General features: G+C 34.7%; 1 protein-coding gene across 3 annotated transcripts in view; it reads left to right on the top strand.

Moving 5' to 3' along the window:
• The first annotated feature begins 9,325 nt into the window (after positions 1-9,325).
• Positions 9,326-15,566, top strand: part of mtss1la (MTSS I-BAR domain containing 2a) — a 58,012-nt gene continuing 51,771 nt past the window's right edge. For 2 of the 3 annotated variants that reach the window (XM_056477971.1, XM_056477968.1), the window contains exon 1: positions 9,327-9,836. In XM_056477971.1, coding sequence (XP_056333946.1) covers positions 9,765-9,836 — 72 coding nt within the window. In that variant the 5' untranslated portion in view covers positions 9,327-9,764. Of the gene's footprint in view, positions 9,837-15,566 lie in introns of all 3 variants that reach the window. The other variant, XM_056477970.1, reaches the window with a different exon arrangement.

Genomic DNA, 15,566 nt, shown 5'->3' with positions numbered 1-15,566 from the left:
CACAAATTACATGTAAAGGTATTAGCTTTTTACAGTGTAATACTACTCGCTACTCTTGAGTACTTTTGAAAGGTCTAATATTACAGGAGTAATATTTACAAGATACTTTTACTCTACTTGAACTATTTTTTTAGGTAAGTAATAGCCCTTTAAACTAAATATGATTTTTCAGTACTCTTTCCACCACTGCAGCTGATGCAGATCATGGAAGGCCAGATAGTTCAAAAGTGTGTAAACTTTATCATTTAAACAACGTATTGTTAGGACATAGTTTACGCATAGAATACTCATGAATATGTTTACTCATGAAGTTGTTTTCCTTACTTTCCTTTCCTTAATGTGCCTGTTTTTGACTTTTCTGGCTTTCCATAGTGTGTGACAATGTGTCAGAGAGCTGAAAATGCTGCCCTCAAAAGATTCATTCCAAGGTAGGAAGGCATCCGGGCATCAGATTCATAATTTAGCAATTTAACTTTCTGTCTCCTGTAGAAAGCAATCATTAAATAGTTTTTTGAAGGCAGCAAGGACATATACTTTTCTTTTTGAAATCCCACAATCCTGCATGTTCCATTACTAACGGTCGCAATAAAAATTTAAGCTAGCACCTGAAAGCTGTGCTTGGTGGCCATTTTTAATGTAAATGTATGTTTGTACTTTGGTGCAATTCCTAGTGAGAAATTGCAGTAATTATAGTCACTTAGAAAAGGTCTTTCTATTTTGTTGCCATGATTTATTGGTTAAGCTGCCTCAGATGTCATTGCCTGGTAGTTATGACTTGTCAAGGCATGAAGCTAACTGCCCATGCTTTAGGACACAACCAACATGACTGATGTTATATGCATGCAAATTTTATTCATGTCTCATTTTCACACCATATAGATTGCACTTTTCTAACAGTTGTGCGAAAAGTTCAAAATTCAACCGTAGTTACGGTAAATTTCTGTAATTTAACGGCCTTTATTTTATGATACATTTTTTGATTTAACAAGCTGTTATTTTACAGTAAATTTCTGAAATTTAACGGCTGTTATTTTACGGTAAATTTCTGTAATTTAATGGCTGTTATTTTACGTAAATTTCTTCAAGTTAACAGGCTTTTTTTTACAGTAAATTGCTGGAATTTAATTGCCGTTATTTTACAGTAAATTTGCTTAATTTAACGGCCATTATTGTACGGTAAATTTTTGTAATTTAACGCGCATTATTTTACAGTAAATTGCTTGACTTAAATGGCCGTTATTTTACAGAACATTTTTGTAATTTAACAGCCGTTATTGTATGGTAAATTTCTGTAATTTAATGGACATTATTTTATGGTAATTTCTGTAATTTAACGGCCATTATTTTACAGTAAATTACTGTAATTTAATGCCCATTATTTTACTGTAAATTTCTATAAGTTAACAGTCGTTATAGTACGGTACATTTCTGTAATTTAACAGTCGCTATTTTACGGTAAATTTTTGTAATTTAACATCTGTTATTTTACAGGAAAGTTTTGTAATTTAATGGCTGTTATTTTATGGTAAGTTTCTGTAATTTAACAGGCGTTACTTTCCTTTTTTTCCGGCACCCCAATTGCTGGAAAACAATTGTAAATAACAGATTTTTTTTTACAGTGTACGCTCAGTTTTCATTATTATGGATTATTTGAAGTGCAAACTTCTTATCTGAAGTAATTTGTTTCAACTCTTTTAAATAGAAGTTCCCAAAGCTGGACGTGCAACCCATAATTTAAAACACAGTAGACTTGTGAAAAAAGGTGGATTTGCTAATTTCTTCAGTTACATCACCACCTACTGGCCTGGCATGTATATTACAGCATTTTAATCTATTTTCACAGTGTGAATAAGAATCATTTTGACTAAATCCTCAGAAAAAGCACAACGTACATGGTTGTCCTCTTTCCCTCATCCTTCCTGACCCGTCCACGGCTTCACGCTCTCTGCATATTTTCCGATCTGTTTATGTTCTTTCACAAGCACAGGGAGATGCACGTGCCTCCTCGCTGTTTAGCCCATCTGAAGGAATCCTTTGGCTTAGCGGACAGCGCAAGAGGAAATTCCACTGGCTCAAATGTTCTCAGTGAAGGCCCCAGCGTGGATCAAGGGCCCGGAGTCCCTCAACCCAGCGCCCCCTCTGAACGGGACGCTGCCACAGATGGTTCTCCTCCAGTCGGCAGGCAGACTATGGTTAGAATGGCATTTTAAGTGTCTCCATGCTCATAAAAATAACTGTTACTCAAAACATATGCATGATCTTATGAAGTTCGTGCTTTCCAGTTGATGCTTGTTTTCTTTCCACTTTGAAAATCTGAAGAATAATAAGGGTAGAGAGTGCTTCCATCGCAGATTATAATGCATTACGACTGTTTCCAGAAAAGATTTATCTTATTTAATTGCATATACAGTTGAAGTCAGAATTATTAGCCCTCCTAAATTATTAGGCCCCCTGAAAAAATGATGATGGCTCTTGAATTGACAGTTTGTGTGATAATATTACCTCCAAAAACCCAAGAGAGCAATTGTGTACTGTACATAAGGACTGTACATGACTGAAAACATCAAGCCTGACCAAACTTGTTAAAGTAACGAGGTTTACATCTGCCTGAGGGTCAGAGGTGGTTCCTTGACTTTATCTTTTTTGGAGGAATTTAGCTGTTTTAAAGAACAGAATGTTCTTGGTTGTGGTGTAAGAGGAACTCAACAACATCCTCCCTCACCTCTGGAGCAGTTGTTGGGGGGCTTTTAATTTTCTTTAGCTCTACTCCAGGAAACAGCGGTTGGGGTTTTGCTGTGGTCAGTTGTGTGCAGTTGGCTCGATGCATATGAAACAATAATAATGATAATAATAATTGATAGGTTTACTAGACATTTGTTCATTTGTCAGGAGAGCACTTTGTTATTGCTGAAATTCAGTTTTAGAATACGAAGATTTTTTTATTTTTGTTAATTAATTAGTGTTTTTGTATTTATTAAGCCAAAAAACGTCAGTGTCCAAGCATGAAATGATGATTCAGATTGATGCTATTTTACAAACTGTGTGAATTTTGTTTAGTTTTTATTTTAAAGATTTAGTATCGTTTAACGTTTTTTTGTTTTAGTTTTTATTGTAGTTTTAGGTATTCTAGTTTTATTATGAACAAAATATTTTTTGTCGTTTATTTTCAGGTAAGAGATTTTCTTCGCAGCTAGTTAAAATAAATTGTCTAATTAACTTTTTTCTTTCAAATTAGTTCAAATTAGTTTATCTATTTATTAGGTTTATTTAAAAAACCCTAACTCATATATATAAACAATATCACACGAGTAGCAGTGTGATATGGCTGTATATCGCCACTGGTGGGAGGTGTGCATTGGCACGAGGCCACAGGCCATCACCAGTAATAATAAACAGCCACATCGCACTGCTACGAGTGTGATATTGCGCTTATACAACAGTTCGACCGCAAAATCGTGTGTATAAAAATCAAACACTAAGAGTCTCCAAACCCTTTTGTAGGAGGAACTACTTCCTTCCACCATTCATGCATATCTGCAGCTGATGTCAGAACAGCTGAAAACCGTAACTAAATCACCAACGTCATTTCAGAGCTTCTAGTATTTGAATGATTCTATAGCGTAATGCCTAAAGTGATGACAAAACAGGTGATTTTGCTCACATTTTAAGATTATAAGGCGGAACGATATGAAATGCCATCAGTCTAGAGACATTTTTCAGTATTTCTCTGTTGCAATCAGGATATCACAGTAATTAACACCGAAAAAGGCTAAGCAACGCAAACACTGTCAGATTACTGTTGTGTTTGCAATAAGGAAAAATGCTAAACACATGCAGGCATTTCTTTTTTCTTTCTTTATACTGAACTTGTCTGCTGTAGCAAAAACAGGAGACTCATGGCCTACGAAAAAGTAATTCAGGGTTATACAAAGAGTGACAACACATTCACTGGGGTATAAATACAGGACTACAACATACTAGAGAGAGAGAGAGAGATTGACTTAGAATGTCACTTACCAGTTTGATAATGATTTGATTAGCTGTAGTTAGAAATTACGTGGAGTTTTTCTCCTCTAAGGGCTTATTCATGGTTTCTGTTGTTATCTTGTGAATGGACAACATCAACCGTCTTTGCTCTGCTCAGTATGAAACACTGATGAATGCTGACGCGCTATCACTCCTAAATGATAAATATTTAAAATAGGCACTATCCTTTAAATAAACTGAATAAGTGCAAACTAAACAACTACATTCTCGACTAAAAGCCTCAAAAGTACATTATGTTGTCCATCAGCTTATCCAGAACATGTTTTACACAGTGGATGCCCTTCCAGCCGCAACCTATCACTGGGAAACATCCATACACATTCATTCACTATGGACAATTTAGCCTACCCAATTCACCTACCTTTGGATATGTGGGGAAAGCCGGAGCACCTGGAGGAAACCCACACAAACATGGGGAGAACATGCAAACTCCACACAGAAACTCCAACTGACCCTAGCCGAGGTTCGAACCAGCCACCTTCCTGCTATGAAGCGAACGTGCTACCCACTGTACCACCGCGTAAGTTTAGTCATTTTCTTGGCAAGTAGTCTTTTAGTTTTAATTGTAGTTTCAGGTATCCTAGTTTTAATATGAACTAAATATTTCTCATCATTCATTTATTTTCAGGTAAAATATTTTCTTTGCAACTAGCTAAAATAAAAAGTTTAATTTGCTTTTTTGTTTTTGAATTAGTTTTACATTTATTTATTTATTTATTTGTTAGGTTTTACTTTAAAACCCTGACTCGAATATAATATTTTAATAATTTTAATAATAGTAATAATTAATAATTATTCAAAAAATGTATTGTTTGGTTTATTTTTTAGTTTTATAGTTTTTTTTATTATTTTAGTTTTGACGAGCATTTACATCAATTAACCTATTTTTCTTGGCAAATAATATTTTAGTTTTTGTTGTAGTTTTAGGGATTCTAGTTTTAATATTAACTAAATATTTTTCATCATTAATTTATTTTCAAGTATTTTCTTCTCAACTAGCTAAATATATAGAATAATTAGCTTTTTTATTTTGAACAAGCTTTACATTTTAATTTATTTATTTATTAATTAATTAATTTATTAATTTATTTATTTGTTAGGCTTATTTTTAAAACCCTGACTCAGATATAACATTTTAACAGTTTATTGTTTATTTTTTTCTTTAGTTTAATTTGTTTTATAGTTTTTTCTTAAATTATTATTTTACTTTTCATTTAAAATGAGCATTCACATCAGTTAAGTTGTTTTCTTGGCAAGTAATCTTTTAGTTTTTATTGTAGTTTTAGGCATTCTAGTTTTAATTTGAACTAAATATTTCTCATCATTCATTTATTTTCAGGTAAAATATTTTCTTCGCAACTAGCTAAAATAAATAGTTTAATTTCCTTTTTTGTTTTTGGATTAGTTTTACATTTATTTATTTATTTATTTATTTATTTATTTATTTGTTACTGTAGGTTTATTTTTTTATTTTTTTATTTTATTTCTTTAATACAATGTTTAAATAATTTATTGTTTAGTTTATTTTTTTATTTTTGTTTATTTGTTTTATAGTTTTTTTATTATTTTTATTTTAGTTTTAATTTAAAATGAGCATTTACTTCAATTAAGTTATTTTTCTTAGGAGATATTTTTCATCATTTATTTTCAGATCAAAAATTTTCTTTGCAACTAGCTAAAATAAATAGTTTAATTAGCTTTTTTGTTTTGAATTAGTTTAAATTAGTTTATTTATTTATTTATTAAGTTTAAATTTAAAACGCTGACTCAGATATAATATTCTAATAATTTGTCATTTAGGTATTTAGCTTCAATTTAAAAGAAGCATTTGCATCAGTTAAATTATCTTCTTGGCAAATAACTCAAATCTAATATTTTATAATTTATTGTAATACACCACATATACACTACAGTTTAAAAGTCTGGGGTCCTTTTGTAAATTATCTAAAGCAATCACTCGTGCTGTGTTCATATTCCACTTTATTCTGTGGTCAAGCTGTTTGTAAACTCTCTGACCTGTATATTCTGCATTAAGTGCTTTTCTAAGGACTGTGACGGAAAACAGTGGCTCAAAAGTCAGCAAGTGTTTATTTGATATGGGTTCTTCATCTCCCATTTCTCAACCTCAAGATTACATAACTCTCAGTACTTACGTAATGTACTTTCCAGAATTTGGGGAGCAAAGGTAAATCACAATTTCATGCTTAAACATCTGTGTACCTGCATGTGGCAACAGTATGTAGGAGATTTGCATGTGGATCTCAGTGGCCAAAAGCAGATGTAAATATGATATGCAGATGTAAATATGATATCTGTGCTGGAGAAGGATGTAATGAATCATTGTGGTCTCTTCTCTCATTTAGCTCTCGAGGGACGGTGTCCGGCAGCAAGGTCAAGGTTTAGGACACACACTTTGCTCAATGCAGTTCACAGTGACCTGATTAGGAATTTCATTAGGATTGCAAAACATGCTGCCTTTTCTGCTGTAAGCGTTTCTCTTTTAGCTATTTGAATCGATTTAAAGTTAATATCGAAGTATATCTTAATAATTTATCTAGTAATGACTTAATTTGAAATTCACAAAAAAATAAAAAAAATAAATGACAGCTTCTTGACTTTTCGAAGTTCCTGACTTTTAAAAAGTTTTGAAATATTTTGTATTATTATTATTATTATTATTATTATTATTATTATTATTCACTCATTCATTCATTCATTTTCTTTTTGGCTTAGTCCTTTTATTAATATGGGGTTGCCAAAGCGGAATGAACCGCCAACGTATCCAGCATGTTTTATGCAACGGATGCCCTTCCAGCTGCAACCCATCACTGGGAAACATCCATACATACTCATTCATGCCAACTGACCCAGCTGGGGCTCAAACTAGCGACCATCTGGCTGTGAGCCGATTGTGCTACCCACTGTGCCACCATACTGCCCCTATTATTATTATTATTATTATTATTATTATTATTATTATTATTATTCATTCATTTTCTTTTCCCCTTAGTCCCTTTATTAATCTGGGGTCGCCACAGAGGAATGAACCGCCAACTTATCCAGCATATGTTTTACGCAGCGGATGCCCTTTCAGCTGCAACTCATCAGTGGGAAACATCCATACACACTCATTCACACACATACACTACAGACAATTTAGCCTAACCAATTCACCTGTACCATGTGTTTTTGGACTTGAGGGGGAAACCGGAGCACCTGGAGAAAACCCACACAAACACAGGGAGAACATGCAAACTCAACACAGAAATGCCAGCTGACCCGGCCAGGGCACGAACCAGCGACCTTCTTGCTGTGAGGCAATTGTGCTACCCACTGCGCCACCATGCTGCCCCTATTATTATTATTATTATTATTGCAGTGGATATGTAGTGTAGCAGTGTGCTATGATCTAAAAGTGTTTAAAAACATTTAGAATTTTTATGTAATCTAGCTATCTATACTCACCGGCCACTTTATTAGGTACACCTGCCCAACTGCTTGTTCATGCAAATTTCTAATCAGCCAATCACATGGCAGTATCTCAGTGCATTTAGGCATGTAGACATGATCGAGACAATCTGCTGCAGTTCAAACCGAGCATCAGAATAGGGAAGAAAGGTGATTTAAATGACTTGGAACGTGGCATGTTGGTGCCAGATGGGCTGGTCTGAGTGTTTCAGAAACTGCTGATGTACTGGAATTTTCACACACAACCATCTCTAGGGTTTACAGCGAATGCTCTGAAAAAGGGAAAATATCCAGTGAGCGGCAGTTCTGAGTGCAAATACCTTGTTGATGCCAGAGATCAGCGGAGAATGGCCAGACTGGTTTGAGTTGATAGAAAGGCAACAGTAACTCAAATAACCACTTATAGAACGGTATGCAGGAGAGCATCTCTGAACGCACAACACATTTAACCTTGAGGCAGACGGGCTACAGCAGCAGAAGACCACACCGGGTGCCACTCCTGTCATTTAAGAACAGGAAACTGAGGCTACAATTCGCACAGGCTCACTAAAATTGGACAATAGAAGATCAGAAAAATGTTGCCTGGTCTGATGAGTCTCTATTTCTGCTGCTACATTTGGATAGTAGGTTCAGAATTTGGCATCAACAACATGAAAGAATCCTGCCTTGTATTAACGGTTCAGGCCGGTGGTGGTGGTGTTATGCTGTGAGGGATATTTTCTCAGGATATTATACCTGAGTATTGTTGCTGACCATGTCCGTCCCTTTATGACCACAGTGTTCCCATCTTTTGATGGCTATATTTGGCAGGATAGTGTGCCATGTCATAAAGCACGAATCATCTCAGACTGGTTTCTTGAACATGACAATGAGTTCACTGTACTCAAATGGCCTCCACAGTCACCAGATCTCAATCCAATAGAGCACCTTTGGAATGTGGTGCGGGAGATTTGCATCATGAATGAGCAGCAGACAAATCTGTGCAGTTTATAAATTTACAAATGAGTTATTTTGGCATACCAAACATTTTTAAATAATATATTGTAATTGTAATAGCCCATAGTTTTGTAGTTTGTGTGTGTGTGTGTGTGTGTGTGTGTGTGTGTGTGTGTGTGTGTGTGTGTGCGTGCGTGCGTGCGTGCGTGCGTGCGTGCGTGTGTGTGTGTGTGTGTGTGTGTGTGTGTGTGTGTGTGTGTGCGTGCGTGTGTGTGTTTGCATGATTTTTGTTGTTTTGAGTTTTAATATTTCTACAATATTATTAATGTTTCTTTTAGATTTGATTTTTTTTAGTTCATCATATTAATGTAAATTTTTATTAAAACATTACAAAGTTAAATGGTATACATTTTCCCCTAAATTCAGTAAAAAATATGTTTTTGTAAAAAATTTATTGTTTTTGTTTAGATTTTAATGATAATTAACTATAATAATTATAATTATGTCATATGTCACAAACTTTGTTTTCCTCCTTTTTTCCCAAACATTCCACAAAAATGACATTTGTTTTATATTTGTAAACTTTTTTGCAGCAACAGTTAAAGGGTTAAAAAGTGCACTGTCCATTAAAGGCCTGCAGTGGCAGCTGTGCTGTTAACTTTGTCCCTGCAACACAAAGACACATTAAAGCTACTTTAAAAACCCTCCATTCAATTGTCCTCTCCCTACACACACGCGCGCGCACACACACACGCACGCACACACACACATACACACATACACACATACACACAACTTGCCATATGTCTACCCTATAGGCCCCGCCCCCATTCCCTCAGATCCCGCCCACCAACCTGGTGGATCGAATATCACGTCCGTCTTTCACCGCATCACTCGACTCCTTATTTCATCCTAAATTCGCGGTTTGACTGGCAGTGTTTGAGCCGAAACCTCTCGCATTTGACAGCACGGAGTGTCAGCATGAAACACCAGCCGTCTTCTGTATCCTAAACCGGGTGGTTGGGAGGGGAGAAGCGGATCTTTTGACCCCAGCCTTCATCACCGCCTGGATAACGGGCACAGAGCCACCCGACAGCCTCAATTGTTGTTTCCATTTCGCCGACATCTGCTGCGTGTTGCTCACAATTACATCCGAAGCAACAAGAGTTTGGTGTTAGGATGTGATGGACCACTTTCAGCACAGACCCTGAAGAAGAACAACCAGCTTTTTTTTCAATTGGGATCCGAATATTTCTTCTAGCCGATTTTTGTTCATTCATTGAGAGCAGAACAACAATCCGGGGCTCGGTGACATGATGGAGAGTGTGGAGAAGGAGTGCGGGGCTCTGGGTGGATTGTTTCAGGCGATCGTCAATGATATGAAGGTACCAGCTCTGCTTTATTGATGCAGATATTTAGCAAGAAAAAAGATGGTTGTGTTTTACTGCCTTTGTTTTCATTAGGGGTCCAGCTGCCTGCACCACTGATGCTGTGATTAATGACATGGGGGTCTCAGCATGGAGGGCTTTGTTGTGAAATGTGAATTGGATCCTTTTGTAGATGTTTTTACAACATGTAATATGTGAAACATTTATATTTCCGAGCATTTACTTTGTGATAAATACAAAACTAATGGGTAGAACGCTGGGCTAAAAGAGAGAAAATATATTTAATCAAATATTATGCTTCTAGTTAGGGTCATAAATGTACAAAATTATTAATTATATTTTTCTGAAAGATTTTTTTATACAAATCACAGCCACCACCCACTTTTTTCAAAGCTTGAACAGAATAATAATATAGCATTTGATATTCAAGTTTTATTATATGCACTGCAATCTATTATTGTAATGATTATGGTACTTTACATTTTACACCAAAAAATCCCATTTTGACATAATTAATTGCATTTAACATAGTCCATGACTCTTCAGCATTTACAGATTTAAAAATTGTGCACTAAAGGTCTGCCTAGCTATTTGTTGTCCAATGAGTGGAAGGTGTTTACTGTTTTGGACTCCAGTCAGAATTAAGCATGGGCCAGTATAAGATTCTGACGGTATGATAACCTTGGATAAAAATGTCACTGTATAACGTGCTCACTGCTCTAAAATATATTCTTTTTAAATGTCTGGGTAATAAACAAAAACACAATATATTTTATTTTTTGAAAGATTTATAATATTTCGGAGCATGAAACATCTCAGGCTAAATAATTCAAATGAATCATTGACTTCTGCTGTCTTCATTTGTTTCAAAAACACTGATTTCTTTACAATTTAAAACGGCATCTTTGGATATTTTTTTCTGCTGAAGATACTGTTGTCCTAAAAAAACACCAAAAAAGTAACTAAAAAAATCGTATACATACCTTAGGAACGATATTACAGGTTTTAAAACCTTGACTTTTCCAAACCGTGATATACCTTGAAAACGGTTATCGTCCCATACATTGTCAGGATATCTCTCAGGTTGAGTCTCTATCATATTGATGAATTCTAAAAGCAGTGTTAATGTGCAGGGATTACCCATGGCTCATAAAGAGATATAAATGCTTCAGAGTGAGCTTAAATGTGGAGTTCAGATAAACTCCCACTTGTTGTGATGTTCAATGATGTAAAATTAATGAATTGCACTTTTATACAAAGTTTTGCTTTAAATGTTGATATTAATGTATTGAGGACAAAATTTAGGTGATTGAATTTTGTTTTGACTGGAGATAATAGTTGATAAACTTATTTTAACTGTAGTTTGGTACATGGAAATTGAAGTGGTAATATCAATATAAGAAATTATATTACATGACATGTAAATAGCGGGTTTCTTTATTTGCACTACTTATTATTTTTATATTCTTGCAAGTAGAGCACAAAGCTTGTGCTATGTGTCATTGTGACGTGTAGTTACGTTAAAATCAGAATAATATAATAAGTAAAAATTAGCCTTAACAGAGCGGGGTCACGTGACTCCACATATGGTAGGAAAAGTAATTGAACAAATTGATCTGGAAAAATTAGATCGATTATAGGTTCGGTTTCGATTACTTTTCGATTAATCGCCCAGCCCTACTTGCAAATTTATTTAACAAAGATTATATTTTAAAGTTATTTATGTTCACCCAAAAATTACAATTCTTAGAATTCAAATTACTTTACTCAACCTGAAGTGGTTTCAAACTTGTATGAATTGCCATGTTTGTAAGAAAAAATATAATGTCAGGGTGTCCGTGGGGTCTTAAAAAGTATTAAAAGTTGATAAATCAATGTAGAGAAATTTAAGACCCTTAAAAAGTATTAAAGAGTCTTAAATGCTGTTTTGCAAGGTATTAAATTTTATATTATTTTTGAATATGCAATGTATGGTTGTATGCTAAAGTTTGCCTGAATTTAATCTGCGAATATCAAGATGCTGTGTAGTATATGAAACCAATAAAATCATGCTAGATTTGACATCAGGCTTCTTTGTGTACTGCAGTAACCAACAACACCATTATTTCAGCAGTTCTATAGAATCAGAATCAGAATCAGAAAGAGCTTTATTGCCAGGTATGTTCACACATGCGGGGAATTTGTTTTTGTGACAGAGCTTCTACAGTGCAACAGGATAACAGAGACAGGACAAAAAACAGTTAATAAATATTTAAAAAAAAAATAGAAGTAGTGAGTGCAAATATACAGATTGACAAGTGTATGTACATGTTTATTACTATATACAACGTTATATGTGCAGCTGTTATGTGCAAATTGGCATGTAAGTGTGTGGTTAAATAAGTGTATATGTGTATAAAAGTGTAAGGCAAGTAGTGATGTTGGTTCCCTAATTATTATCATCAAGTGTTCATGAGAAGGATTGCCTGAGGGAAGAAACTGTTTCTGTGTCGGGCTGTTCTGGTGCGCAGTGCTCTGTAGCGTTGACCAGAAGGTAAAAGTTCAAAGTGGCAGTGTGCTGGGTGTGAGGGGTCCAGAGTGATTTTGGCAGCCCTTCTGCACGCTCTGGATAGGTACAGTTCTTGGGGAGTAGGAAGGGTTGTACCAGTGATTCGCTTAGCAGTCCGAACTATTCGACGTAGTCTTTGGATGTCGTATTTAGTAGCTGAGCTAAACCCGACAGTTATTGATGTGCAGATGACTGATTCAAGGATGGAGGTGTAGAACTGTTTCAGCAGCTTCATAGGCGCCAACCTGCTGAATTAGGTAGAGTTAATAGAGATTTATCCTGTATATGAATGATGTTTTAGTTTTGGATTAGTTTCTTACATTAATATTTAGTAAATATACTGTAAGTTAATCTCGCCAGTGTTTCTGGTTGAAACCTAAAGTGGCTATAAGGTCTTAAAAATGTCTCTCTTTGATTCCTGTATATACCCTGAATGTTCTCCATTGACTTCAATAGTATTTTTTGATTAGTGTTTAGTTTAGTGACAAATGTTTAACAAAATATGTTTTGAACGCATTTCATGTGATAAAAATGCTCAATGAATTGAAATATTTGGGTGAAGTATTCCTGTAAGAGGAAATGTTTGTAGTCCTTGTTGAAGACAAGCCAGAATTGTACTGTATTATTGTGCAAAATATGTCATATCATCAAAAAAAGCATATACAAAAATAGTGTTAAAATTGAATGTAGAATAATTAAGGAACATATTCACTATTAATTGATATTCATGAAAATTACTATTACACTGACTGTTTATTAGTACATATTAATTCTTTATTCTGCATAACTCTCTTATAAACCTCTTAACCCTGCATACCTAAATCCAATTACAACAACTATCAATAAGTATTATTTATAGAGGGGGAAAACTCTGAATGTGTCTCCTCATCTAACCGCAGGATGTTGTTGCTGAAAGATTGAAGGTTTTTGCACATTTGTGTCGATAAGTTCAGTGTATTCTGTAACATTTAAACCTCTCATGGCCATCTCTCAGATATGATTCCTTTTCCAAGCTTTTTGTTTTTTGGAGTGCTTTCCAGCCTGTTGCGTTGCTGGAGCAAAAGCCTGCGGTTGAACGTACTGTTCCATAAATGGTTTCCATGTTCTCATGCGGCTCCAGTAGTGAATGTTATTGCTGAAAGTTGGCGTTTGAGTAAAGTTCAGTGGCCAGACGCCAGATCTGGAGTACATATATTGTGAACGGCTTCAGACTTGGCTCAGGCCCAAAGCTGGCAACGTTCAGCTTGTTTGACATGCAGTTTATCAGCACCGGTGAAGAGGTTGCAGCCGGAGAGTGTTGTAATGTCAGAGATGATTCGAGTAGGTAGGGCAACTCCTCTCCCCAAAAAAATTAGCATTTCTCTCCTCAGCGATTTCACTTGGCAGACTGGAGATCAATAAAAGAGTTTACAGCCCTGGCCAAAGGTTTATGGAAGCTATTTTTGTAAGAATAATTGGAAGTGAAGCACTGAAAAACATGCACACGTGCTTTCGCTTCAAAAATGAAATCAAACTATTATTACGAAATTATTAAGTTATTAAGAATTATTATTATTATTAAGAAGTCATTAATGTATTATGCAAACATTTTTGTATTGTACAATTTCAGTGAATCCTTTATGTTTCAACTGCTTTTTTGGTTTACAGATAAACACAAGGCTTGATATGACAGATTCAATTCAGGCTCATTGGGAAAATGTGCCCTGGTGTACATTTTTGAGAACCAAGAAATATGTGCTTGCGGGTACACATGGCTGCATTTTATGTGGAAATTGAAGACTACAAGGTGGTACCGCTGACTGCTTATCTCCACACTGAAAGAAATTACTTTTTAGTGTAGTGAAATCTAATAAATTGACTCATAATTTTTAAATTTTAATATTGGCAAGGATAACTAGAATTTTCTAAGAACAGTTGAAGTCAGAATTATTAGCCCCTGAATTAATAACCCCCCTGTTTATTTTTTCCCCAATTTCTGTTTAACGGAGAAGATTTTTTTTCAACACATTTCTAAACCTAATTTTTTTAATAACTGACTTCTAATAACTGATTTTTTTTATCTTTGCCATGATGACAGTAAATAATATTTGACTAGATATTTTTCTAGACACTTCTATACAGCTTAAAGGGATATTTAAAGGCTTAACTAGATTGATTAGGTTAGGCAGGTTAGGGTATTTAGGCAAGTTATTGTATAATGCTGGTTTGTTCTGTAGACAGTCGAAAAAAAATTTGCTTAAAGGGGCTAATAATATTGACCTTAAAATGGCTTTTAAAAAATTAAAAACTGCTTTGATTCTAGCCGAAATAAAACAAATAAGACTTTCTCCAGAAGAAAAAATATTATCAGACATACTGTGAACATTTCCTTTCTCTGTTCAACATCATTTGGGAAATATTTAAAAATGGAAAAACATTTCAAAGGGGGGCTAATAATTCTGACTTCAACTGTACATATTTAATATTTACACATTTTCTTCATGTAGTAAATGAAATGAGTGGAAAGAGTTAAATATTAATATTCATTTACTCGTAATGTTTAAATATTTTCTAATCGTCGCAAACAAAGTAATATGAAGTACGTTTTAATAATGGATATGCAGCAATGGATAGTTCCCAGCATGCTTTGCAAGGGATTGAATAAAAAAAGTATTTTGAAAATAAAAGCAATCTTAGGTGTTTAAATTTGAGAGAAAGACTTGTTAGAGTTTGATCGTTTAGTTTGTAAATTAAGAAGAGTTTTGAGTATGTCTTTTAGTTTTAAGGTTACCACCTTGCAGAAGAGCAGCACTCATGCTTTAGGTCTTGGCATTTTTATTATCAGCATTAATGTTTGATGGTTCACTCAGAAAATCACAGCTGTGCTAACTCTCTTTCTTCCGAGCTTATCTGAGTGCTCCATTGATTTATTTAAATAAAACTATTTATTAACAATTTTTTTTATCAACAACTGTTTATTAAGTTAAAGGTTTGATACTGGTTAGAACTTGAAGTGCCGATGAGGTGTTCAAATAATCTGGGAAGGTCTTTAAAAAGTCTTCAAAAGGTATTAAAATTACCTTTAGGATTCCTGCATATACCCTGATTATGGGTATATTTTCGGTGGATTTACGCGAAAATGACAAAACATGCCCCCGTAATGTATTTAAGTTTGTAAAAAATGTACACAGCGCCCTCCA

This window comes from Danio aesculapii, chromosome 18 (genome assembly GCF_903798145.1).
Source record: "Danio aesculapii chromosome 18, fDanAes4.1, whole genome shotgun sequence".
NCBI classification, from domain to species: domain Eukaryota; kingdom Metazoa; phylum Chordata; class Actinopteri; order Cypriniformes; family Danionidae; genus Danio; species Danio aesculapii.
Note: the sequence above shows the minus strand (reverse complement) of the source record. Positions and strands in the feature narration are given on the sequence as shown.